The sequence below is a fragment of the Pelodiscus sinensis genome, chromosome 10, assembly GCF_049634645.1.
Source record: "Pelodiscus sinensis isolate JC-2024 chromosome 10, ASM4963464v1, whole genome shotgun sequence".
NCBI lineage: Eukaryota > Metazoa > Chordata > Testudines > Trionychidae > Pelodiscus > Pelodiscus sinensis.
In genome coordinates, this window is record NC_134720.1 from 10,176,580 (window position 1) to 10,188,678 (window position 12,099).

At 42.6% G+C, this 12,099-nt stretch overlaps 1 protein-coding gene and 1 long non-coding RNA gene across 13 annotated transcripts in view; one reads left to right on the forward strand and one right to left on the reverse strand.

The window, feature by feature from the left end:
- PER2 (period circadian regulator 2) overlaps nt 1–12,099 on the reverse strand; it is a 182,982-nt gene that overhangs the window by 15,786 nt on the left and 155,097 nt on the right. For all 12 annotated transcript variants that reach the window (XM_075937506.1, XM_075937510.1, XM_075937505.1 and 9 more), the window contains 5 exons: nt 11,940–12,096; nt 11,713–11,840; nt 9,919–10,122; nt 9,446–9,706; nt 4,769–5,619 (listed from right to left, as the gene is read on the reverse strand). In XM_075937506.1, coding sequence (XP_075793621.1) covers nt 4,769–5,619; nt 9,446–9,706; nt 9,919–10,122; nt 11,713–11,840; nt 11,940–12,096 — 1,601 coding nt within the window. The remainder of the gene's footprint in view (nt 1–4,768; nt 5,620–9,445; nt 9,707–9,918; nt 10,123–11,712; nt 11,841–11,939; nt 12,097–12,099) is intronic.
- Nucleotides 1–12,099, forward strand: part of LOC106732224 (uncharacterized) — a 113,925-nt gene that overhangs the window by 11,718 nt on the left and 90,108 nt on the right. The window lies entirely within an intron of this gene.

Genomic DNA, 12,099 nt, shown 5'->3' on the forward strand with positions numbered 1-12,099 from the left:
CAGGACTATGCAGCACTTTAAAGACTAACAAGATGGTTTATTAGATGATGAGCTTTCGTGGGCCAGACCCACTTCCTCAGATCAAATACTGGTTAGGAGGGATAAAAAGATACAAAGGAAGGTGCTACTTTACTATAAACATATTTATACTGGCATATAATTAGTGTACTCCAGGAATCTTAACTATATTTGTTTAGAATACAGTAAATCACAGTATTTTTTCAAATCATGGCTTCTGACAACACTGCAAATCCCACTATAGTTCACATGAACCCTTTGCACACAAGGCTGGAGGCACACATCTCTGTGCCTCATTGTGTATCTGTACAAGATTGTAAAGGGCGGAGTGGCCACAATCCCACCTTCAGCTGCCTTGCAATTCAAGGTGCATATTCCTGCTATAATTTTAAATAAGGGATAGGTCATAGGATCCACATTGACACTGTCTCACAAAGCCTGTTATTGAGAAGTAAGTAACCATTCTGGGATCATGACCGTGTGGAACTTCACAAGGTGGCCAGCAAGCAGTATTTCCTGGTAGCAATACATGTATAGCAGGAGGGGCAGTCTTGTCTAAATCAGTCAAACAGAAACTCAAGTACTGTTCCTCTGGACTTGGCATCTGCCCTGGCAGCTATGTCAAGTGCATAATGCATGACAAAAATTTGTGGGATACTCCACGCATAGGAAATGTTAATCACCTATAGCAACAGAAACCTGCGATCTGTGCTCTGGTGGAGTGTGCCTTATTGTCTGGAGGAAAAGGTTTGCTAGTCAACTCATAGCAGGTGTGTATTGACATTTATAGGCTTCAACTTTCAACACTCTGGATATGGCCAGGCAGAAGAGGAGGGAAGAATCTGAAAGGCTTAGTCCTATTGGATGTTTGCAGGGCCCTGCTGAGATATCTCAGAGTATGGAGCTTCTCTCCTCCCAGCAAAGAATGAAAATTCAGGAAAAAACTAGTAAGGTTGTATACTGGTTCAGAAGGAATTCTGAGACCATTTTAGGAAGGAATGCAATTTCACCAACATTGTGTCCCAGTTGAAGGATGCGTTCAGTAGGGATGTTAAAAAGCATTTAATATGGTAACTGTGTTGCCGCTAAAATCTTAGTGGTTACATGGTTACACATGCTGCCCTTGCCCACCTGCATCCCAAGAAGGTGGCTTCACTGTGGCAGTGAAGCTACCTCCCAGGAGTAGAGCCAGCAGCTCTTGCCTGCCTGGCTCCTGAGTGGAGGCGTCCCTGCCTCACTGTAGTGTAGCTATCTCCCTGGGAGCTGGCTGAGTTTGAGTTTAACCAATACCATTAACTGATAAGCTTCATGGTTAAATGGTTAGTCAGTTACACTCTAACATCCCTAGTGTTCGGACATACATGCTTGGAATTCATTGACTTTCCATGCTGATGTGATGACTATGAGAAAGTCATGATGGCGAGGTGGTATGACAATCACTGTGATAAAAGTCTGAATGGAGGTCTATAGATCGCAGGAAGACAATGTGACGGTCTCCTATGAGAATGGAGTCTCTAACTGGAGGGCAAGGTTGAAAAATGACCATTAAAGCATGTCACAAAGCTTTCTCTGGAAATGGGTGACAGGATAGGATCACGTGAGGATTACTTGTTGTGTTCCCTCCCTCTGGGGCATCTGGTATTGGTCACTATCAGCAGACAGGCTACTGAGCTGGATGGACCATTGGTCTGACCCAGTATGGGCATTCTTATGTTCTTATGCTGCAACCATGTGTACTGAGAGCTAAATGCCAATCCTCCCTGTGTTAGGAGTGGTATGTCCAGAACCTATATTGCGTTTGGGGCTGCCCCCGTAGAAGAAAAATCTTTTCCACTTTGAGTGTTTGTTTTACAAAGCCAAAAGACCTCCAACAAAATTTCCTGAACTTATAGGGAATAGTCTGACAGCCCTACTGATCCAGCCAACATCCAGGTAGTTAGGTGCAGTGACTCTGGGTCTGAGTCAAGTATTTGACCCTGGTTTTGCGTAGGGATGTTAAAAAGTGGTTAATTAAGTAACCATGTAACCACTGCAAAAGCGACGCAGAGTCCTGTGGCACCTTGTAGACTAACAGATTTATTGGAGCATAAGCTTCGTCTTTGCCCACTTCGTCTTTGCCCATGAAAGCTTATGCGCCAATAAATCTGTTAGTCTATAAGGTGCCACAGGACTCCTCGTCGCTTTTCCAGATTCAGACTAATATGGCTACCCCTCTGATATGTGTAACCACTGAAAATCTTAGCAGTTACAGAAGGCCTGGGCAGAATGCAGCCCACCAAGCCACCAGATCCGGCCCACAGATGCAGCAGAGAGCCCCAGGAAGGTTCTCCGCTTGCCTCACCACACCAGCACGCTGCTCAGAAATGTGGCTTTGGGGCATTTTTTCTATAAAAAAAAAATCTTGAGTCTGGAGAGGAGAGAAGAGGAGAGGGAAAACTTTAGGAGCTGTTTCCCCCTCCCAGCATAATCCCATTTGTCAGTTTTTGGCCAAAAACCGGCCAATGGGAGCTGCCTGTTTCAATAACAGGCAGCCACAAAGCACAAGGGGGCTCCAGAGCACATGGCTACTGCCTCTGTGTGTGTGGCGGGGGGGAGGGAGAGGGGTGATAAATCAGCCCCGCTCTGTCAGTGGCTCAGGGTTTGGTACAGTTAGCTGACTGACTGGGCAGGGCTAATTAATCACTAGTGAAGCTATGCTGCCAGGCAGCTTAGAGGGAACACTGACAGGCAGGGAGGCTGATTCTGGAATGGCTGCTGGCTGGTAAGTCTTCTGGCCAGAACCTGCTTCTTGCACTCCAATCCCTTCCCTTCCCCAACTGTCTGTCCCCCACTCTTGCTCCCTACTTCACATATCCAAATCTTCTGCCCCCCTCCTGTACCCATATCTCCTTCCATATCAGGCACCCCAATCCCCTGCCCCAGATCATAGTCCCCTCCTGCCCTAGCTCACAATCCAAATCCCTGCACCCCTTCCTGTACCCCAATTTCCTGCCTAGGTCACAATCCAACCCCCTGCTCCTCAGTCCAGTGCCCCAGGTCACAACTGCCTCCTTCACCCAAATTCCTCCTTTACCCCAAGCCTCCTTCTGCACCCATCCTCTATCCCAGACCTCACATCTCCTCTATTAGTATCATGGAAGAGTTTGGCCCTCTACCATTTTCCAAATTCTTACCCACCCTGAGTTACATACTGCGGGCTCTACAGTATGAAATTTATACTACAGAGCCCACCACACAGCCAGTTCCCCAGAGCATACAGGCAGCCAGTGTGCACTGAGAGCTGGCTTCCGGCTACTGGCCTCACTCCCAGGGAGCCAGCTTGATACAGTATAAGCTTGATACAGAGGCAGAAACTTCTGTCCCCACTCCTGGCTCCACTTCCAGAGCCTGCAGTGTGGGGTGGCAGTTGGCTTCCTGGGAGCAGAGCCAGGAGGCAGCATGTAATCATTATGGTAACCGATAAGCTTATGCTTATCAGTTAACCATTTCAACAGTTATACTATTACATCCCTAGTTTTGAGACAGTATATCGGGACACATGGGAATGCATACTGGGAGGCTGGCTGGACATTTGCATGAGACCCAACAACTAAAGCAGCTTCAGCCAATAGGGGCTACCATAATGCAAACTTGCCTCATCACACCTATTAACCTGTGAATCAAGGGAATTGGTGAAAGAATATACAAGTTCTGAGACCAAATGGGAGGAGGGATAGCTCAGTGGTTTGAGCAATGGCCTGCTAAACCCAGGGTTGTGAGTTCAATCCTTCAGAGGGCCATTTAGGGATGTAGGGCAAAATCTGTCAGGGATGGCACTTGGTCCTGCTGTGAGGGCAGGGGACTGGACTTGATGAATGCTCAAGGTCCCTTCCAGCTCTATGAGATAGGTATATCTCCATACATAGATAAAGGCTTCTAGAAGGGAACCTGGATACACCACCTCTGAAAAAATTAATCCCTAATCATCTCATTATTAGCCTACCTCCGTGTGTTAAAATACTATCACAACTAAAATTAACACCAATATGTTGATCCATGAAATGTAAGGAATCTGAGATAAAGGGAAACTGATTGATGGTTCACATAATTTTATTATATCAAGGAAAAGCTAAAAAGGTACAGCAAAACATATATGAATTGATCTCCTCATTTCATTTGTCAATGTACTGTACCTTGGATTTTAAAATACAAAAATATGTGCTTAAGTCCATAGTTACATTTCTACCTATTTTCCCCTTACAGCTTGTAAGCAAACATTTAAAATGATTAAATTGCTATGATTTTTAGAATCAGATTCAATTGTCTTTACAAAAAGAACATTGTGAATTCATATTAATAGAATAAAATGTAACTATCTTGAGAGATACACAACACATTTTCAAACCTTTTAACAACTTGACAAGCAGCAGTTTAAAAAAAATGAGAAGTAACAAAACCTCATGCTATTTTTGTTCAGTATAGAAACAAATTATTTCCCCTTAAGTTTAAAGTAATCTATTTCATGAGAATGAGTTTTTTGGAAATGTCTGAATTTCTGACCTAAACCTGTGGGTAGGTTTATATTACATTGAATCTCAATAGCAAAAAGCAAGCTGTACTGTTTTGAAAGTGATGTTATATAAATTACTCGAGACAATAAACTCAATATTAAACTGTTCTGAAGTATTTCTGCACATGGGCAATGAAGAATAGCTGTGTTCAGAGTGTAAAGATGTACTTTTTTTTCCTGGAAACTATATGCAATACTCACAGGAGAGGATCCTTTTCTGCTGCTGTCATCAGTTATGCTTTTGCCTGTGGCTCCTACTTCAATTGTAGCTCTATGACCACAAGCAACATTTCCACTTCCAGCACTTTTGGGGGTTTCTTCTAATTGCAGAAGGTTTAACTGTAATGGAGAACTGCACCGTGACTGGAACAAAGGAGGTGAGGCCTGATCTTGAGGACCAAGAAACTGTGGCATGGAGGAATGGGATGCATCATTTTGTGATTCCATGGCAGGTGCCTTTTCACTTTCTGCTGGTATTTTATAATTAAATGGTTGTGCTGGAAAGAAAGTCGGTTGAGGAAAAGGATTTGGGGCAGCTAATGTTGGCTGTGCTGAAAGCATTGTCTGTGAAGAGAAAGCAGGGTCAGCGGAAAAGTTAGGTTGGCAATTATAAAGTGTCTGGGGTAAATCATTGTTCAATTGGGTATACATATAGTTGGGGAGCACAACTGCTACCACTGGCGTTAGAAGAGGTGCAGAGAACTGTGACAGCTGCAAAGGACAATTATTTCCAGAATCTGGTAAATCACTAAAACCAGAAAGGCAAGCCTCAGGATCTGGTGGCACAGTTGAAAAAACTGGGAGTGGATATGCAGGCATAACAGCAGGGAAAGACATGGCTGAATGGCTAGCTTGAGAAGTATCTGATGGTGACGACCACGCGGTACTATTTAGGCCTTGCAGAGGGAATCGATGAGAGGGATTGGTTTCAGAAGTTGTACTATCAGAGGATTCCTTTGGTTTAATTCGTTTTGATTTTGATTTCCTGTTTTTTCCACTTTTCCTCCAGGAGTGATCTACTCCAAAAGTACCATTTCTTTGCCCACGAGTACCTGGAACACAGTGGGGAAAATATTACATGAAACTGAAAAATATCCCAAGTCATTCTCAGAAGCTGCTGAAAATTGTGTCTTTTGTTCTATTCCAACAGAATGGAACTGAACAGGCAGGGCTCAGCTTCACTCTCCCACCTCTGGTGCAGAGATTTGCAGAAGCAGCTATATTATCACAATTGCAAAGTAAGGAAAATCAAGAGAAGGAAAAACAGTTTTATATATAATTTTGTGCCCAAATATAGTCCCTTTGCTCCTTTGGCCAACAGTGACTTCAGTTTGTGAGGACCCCTAGAACTCTCTCACAGCAACTACAGTAAGAGGCAATTCTAGCTCACTTTGTTTTAGAGAATCACTATTAGAAAGGAAGCTGAAAACTCTCAAGCAAACAAGCAAAAGAGATGCAAACAGAAGAGGAGATAAATCCACAACAAAAGATATACTAAAACCAGAAATTTTTCTGTTTTTGTTTTGAGGAAAAGCGTACAATGGGAAATAAGCCTATGCAGAAGAACAGGTCGCTTAATTTTACACGGAAGACTAGTTTGTTTTTTAAAAAAGGAATGTGTGTCATAAGTGTCAAACATTTGAAAAATCTCCATTCACCTGGTGCACACTTGCCAGAAGGAAGGGAATTTTTTTTTCTCTATTATCAATGGTGTTTAACTCTTGCTGTGGATTGTATATACTGTGTGTGTGTTAACGGCCACCATGGAACACATGCCATAATTAAAAATGAAATTCTGCCCTCTCAGCTGATTTTAACTCATCACCATCAAACTCAGGTTAAGTGAATACATTAGTTCCTTACAGCATAATATGAGGATCTTTCATTATTATTTTAATTTATCACTGTCACTCAATTACTTATAAGTGAATTTATCCATCAGTTCTAAAATGTGGCAGAAGGCTGCCCCTTTGTTTTTCATACAGGTTGGACCTCTCTTCTCCGGCACCCTGGACCTGGATGGAGGAATTTGCCGGACAAGGGGAGGTCCCCTGATACCATCCCCTCAGCCTGCTGCCCCCTCCCCGCTGCCAGCTTCTTCAGCGCAGTTGGGCTGTCTGCAGATCTGCCCCAGCTCCACTGCCGGGCACATGTAGACCCACTGCCGAATGGCAGGTTGTTTGATCGGCCTGTCGCAGCCTCAGCCTCGCTGCTATGTGACCCTGGCTGTGCTGATTCTGCCAGGCTGCTGGAGCCAGCTTCCTTTCCCAGGCTGCAACCCTGGCCCTAATGCCTGACAGCAGGCAGCCCCAATCATGCTACTGCCGCTACTGCCCAGGCTGCTGGGGTCCCACTGCTAGTAGACTGGCAGGGTTGCACCGGACTCCCAAGCTGCTGGCCCTCCTGCCCCGGTGCTCTCTCATGCAGGAATATCCATGGTTATGCTGGACCACACATTGCCAGACGAGAGAATCCCAGATTTGGGAGGTGCAACCTGTACTGAAGTAAAATGCACTAGAGTGCACAATTTCTAGGCATTCACATCCTGCCATAAAGAGATAACAGAATTTATATCTTTTTAAAATATTGATCATACATTCTGAAGTACTGAAAAGCAATTCTACACATATACATTTAAATATTTTTATGGATTTAATTCTTAATTGTTAACCTTTGAACAAGAAATTCATTAATGAAATGTTTCACCATTTTTCATGGCAACTTGCATAGTAGTACAGCAGACTCTCGGAGTTACAAACACCAGAGTTACAAACAGGCGTTAACCAGTAGGGATGTGAACGTGTACCATGCACATGGTTAAACGATGCACTTGGGCGCGTAACTATATAACTGCTGAATTTTTCAGCAGTTACACCTAAATAAATGCTTTAGTATTGCTAAATAAATGTTTTAGTATTCCTATTAACCACGAGTCATTTGGAAATGAAAGCATGCAATCAGGAAGCAGCAGAAACAAAAAAAGCAAATACAAGTACAGTGTTGTGTGCAACATAAGCTACTAAAAATAAAAGGAACATTTAAAAAGATTTGATAAGGTAAGGAAACAGTTTCTGTGCTTGTTTAATTAAAATTAAGATGGTTAAAAGCAGCTTTTTTCTTCGGCCAAGTAATATCTCAAAGCTGCATTAAGTCAATGCTCAGTTGTAAATCACATCCTTACTATTTGTGGCAGAAGGAAGAAGGATGTGCTCTACCCTTTGTGTGCCTTCTTAAATCTCTCCAGATAGGGGATCAAAATCAAAGTCACAAATCTGAAGACATTAAGGGAAAAATACTCCTGCAGTCCCACTAAGGGGATGTATTTGGCAAGTTTAAAGTGCTTCAGTAGTCTAGCGCCAACTCTGGGGGTATGGGGAAATTGCTCTACAACAGACCTCAGAGGCCCAGCACTCTCCTCTGGGTCAGGGTTCAGTCTACCATTTCAGATGCGACTCCTGTAGTCTGCTGCTTAGGGAAATCCTGCTTTCCCTCCCCGCTAGGTGACTGCAGTTTAAAGGCTTTCTCATCATGAGTGACTGACGGGGCAGGAGAGGTGGGGTTAGTCTCATCTGTGGAGTCCTCTGAGGATACAAATGTTTACCTGTGGATGTAGATGGACACTGGGATCCTCTGATCCACAGGGTTCTATTTCCAAGACACACAGAGGTAAACAGAGAGGAATGGTCCTGTTGCTCCTAAGAGCCAGAATCCTATGCTGGCAGTCTAGCTGTACCACCCTCAGACCCAGCCTCTCCTGTCTGGAGTTGTAGTGCGCTGCTGGCAGTGGGGCTGGGAGGTACAACTGCACTATGGGGATGAGCTGCCGGTGCAGGGCACTGGCTCTTGGGAATAACAGGACCATGTTCTTCTTCCTTGCAGCCAGTGTCTCTTGCGTGGGGTGGCAGCAGTTATGTCCAGGGGTGGGGGTGGGGTTGGGTCTGAGCTCCTGGACCCAGAGCAAGCCAGGACTGAGCCAGGATACCTGCCCGCCTGGCTCCTAATACACTTTAAATGCAGAGCTACAGCAGGAGTAGGTCCCAGATCCGATGCAAGCTGGGTCTAATTTATGCTGCTGGTCAGCTGGCAAAAAATGTACTGGCAAGGGAGGGGAAAGAAAATGTGTTTAGTCTGTAGCATTAACCGATACGCTTTTGCTTAGCGATTAATCGGTTAATTGACTACACTATTAGGGTATGTCTACACACTACCACCCTAGTTCGAACTAGGGTGGTTAATGTAGTCAATCGAAGTTGCAAATGAAGCCCGGGATTTAAATATCCCGGGCTTCATTTGCATCTTGCCAGGCACCGCCATTTTTAAATCCCTGGTAGTTTGGACTCCGTGCCTGCGGCTACACGCAGCACGGAGTAGGTAGTTCGAATTAGGCTTTCTAATTCGAACTACTGTTACTCCTCATGGAACAGTGTCCTCCTCGTGGAATGAGGTATAACGGTAGTTTGAATTAGAAAGCCTAATTCGAACTACCTACTCCATGCTGCGTGTAGCCACGGGCACGGAGTCCGAACTACCGGGGATTTAAAAGTGGCGGCGCCCGGCAAGATGCAAATGAAGCCTGGGATATTTAAATCCCGGGCTTCATTTGCAACTTCGATTGACTACATTAACCACCCTAGTTGGAACTAGGGTGGTAGTGTAGACATACCCTTACATCTCTTCTAGAGATCGGTGTCCCCTCGCCATTTCACTTTGGGCTTTCTGAACATGAAGCCTAACTTTATGCAAGGAAATTTTGTGCCTTAAAATGACCCATGGTTTAGTAATTGTTTCTGAACCCGCAACATCTAAAGACATGTTTTTTTCCTGTTCACAGATTTGTTGAACCATTCAAACTAAGTTCAAAGACAACTATTTGCTTACCATGTTTACCAGGACGTCCTCTGGGTCTATCACGTAAATAATAATTGCAACGGGACTGAAAAATATTGAATCGTTTGATTTCTTTAAATTTATTCAAAAAGCTCTGCTCTTCTTTTTGTGTATGCACTGCAAGGATTTCCTTTGTAAGTCCCAGTTTCTTAAAAGGCTCCTTTTCTTGGTTTGCATGGGTAGTTCTGGATAGAGGGACAAGAAGGTGACTGTCTAAAAGTTCTGTTCCACTAGGACCGTCTTCTATTATTTCTAGAACAAAAGGGAAAAATGAGGCAAAGTGCCATTAATTTTAAAATTAGAACTTTAGAATAACAGCACAGTAACTCTAAAATAGGATGTCCCTCCATAATATTCTATAGCAACAAAAAACACACACAATCCCATTGTAATTAGCTATTCCGTTATCAACCATGGTAAAATGTCTTAAATTAGGCTATTCATATCAATAGTAAATACTGTACCTAATTCAGGTTGTGGTTTTTTGTCCCCAACATGAACTATGGTGCTACTGTAGCTGCACTGACTGGTGAAAGATACAACACTTTCTGGTTTCCCAGGTAAAGCCAAAGAAGTTAAGTGAGCACCAACTACTGGAGGACCATTTGATTTATCAGATGTCTTCAACACAGCAGGGTCTATATGAGCTTTCAACAGCAATCTTTCTTCTTTAGAAGAGAAAAAGTTAATAACATTTCATTAGATGAAACATAAACTAATCTAAATAAAAATCAAGCACCTAAGTCATAAAGTGCCAAAGACTGAACTGCTTTTGAGAAGACGGCAAAGTTATTCAGATTCTGTTCATTCCCAATAGTTCAACAGTGTCCAATGTGTTTATATCAGATACTACTAGGGATGAAAGCAACTAGTTGACTATCCGATAAGAACAAGCTTATCGGATAGTTGAATAGTGACTTCACTATTCGCTCCCCCCCCACCCCCCTCTATCAGCAAGGAGGGGAAGCAGTGCTGGGGGGGAACGGGCTTAAAAGGAGCCAGTGCTGGGGGAGCCAGCTTAAAAGCTGGTTCCCCGCCAGCACGGTCTCTGCGGGGGCAGGGGAGGCAGAGGAATAGCGGGGGACTAGACACAAGCCAGGAATCAGCTGTCCTGGCTTGTACCTGGTTCCTCCCCCCCCCCCCATCCACCCTCACTGCACTTCAGTGTTTAAAATGTTTAAACAGCCTGCTGGCTCTGAATACATTTAAAAGGCAGAGCTGCAGTGGGGTTAGGTCCTAGGGCCTAGAGCTAACCCCGCTGTGGCTCTGCGGTTTCCTCTGCTTATCAACTAATTGATTAATTGATTAAATGCAATTTAACATCCCTAGATACTATCCCAGGTATCATAACCTATGACAGGTAACATAACCTATGACACTCAATTTCAACCTAGACATACAGACTCAAATGGAAAGATATTTTCCTTGATAACTGAAATTTACAGATGGTCAAAGAAAGAAGAATAATCCTAGGGAACTTAAACAGTATCATCTTCAAAATTATAAAAATAATAAAAATCAAATTCTGTCAAGCCAATTTATATATCCTTCTGCCTCATTTCTGTTTTCCTCCATTGCTTTCCCAACAATTACATCAACAATTTATAGCCATGAAGAACTCTATTTTTTAAAAATACAACATATCTTTTATTACTTTAAAATTGTATAATTACTTATAATAACCATATTCACTTTCCTCTTAATCAATTTGCTTTAGTTTTGACCCCCAGGAAAGTTATGTATGTACATTAATATGCTCAATACACTGAGTAATTGCCACACAAACATGTAACTGTTCAAATGTCAAAATAAATATAAGATTATTGCTATTTCTACTGTGATTAGCAGTCAAGGCCTTCAGAAACTTACAATTTAAGGGAATCAACCATATCAATTGATAAAAATCAATCTAAAAATCTTAACCACATTATCAATCTATAAAAGCTGCAAACATTCATGAATTTCACAATCTTATCTAGCTTTTCAAAAATCAAACACTAATAATTGAGTACAAACAGATATTGAAATTGTAGAAATATTTCATCAATTGTCATTGATAGAGCAGAAGTTACCTTCAGCTAGAATTATTTGGAATTTTGATTTCACTGTCACTGTGTCTTGCTTGATATGAAACTGTCTAAATCTAACATACACATTCTTTCCACCTCCACCCAAAAATATAAACTTCTGAATGCTCTGCAAATAATTAATCACAATAATGTCATTGCTAAAGCCTAATTAAAACATTAAATTAATACCTGCTGATGATTTTATGGAATTATCAGCGGTTTTTTGCTTGTGATCATTAGAATCCAGTGAAGCAGCATTTGATGAAGGTTCACATTTTCTCTTTAGTGTACCAGGTAGGCTGCAACTCTCCAAGTACCTACATAATAAATGTTTAACAATATTAAACAAAAATGTTGCAAGCTTAGAGGTTAAAAACAATTTACATGCTCACAATACACTTTGGATGGCAGCCTACCTGATGACACCATCTAAACAACTAATCTGTTGATAGGAATACACAGGCTGTTCCTTCCAGGCCAGTTTCTCAGGAACCACATCCTTATGAGCAGCAATGGCAGAAGTATCCTTTTCAGTTGTATCTTCAATCCAAACACTGGGACAATTTTTTTTTTCTG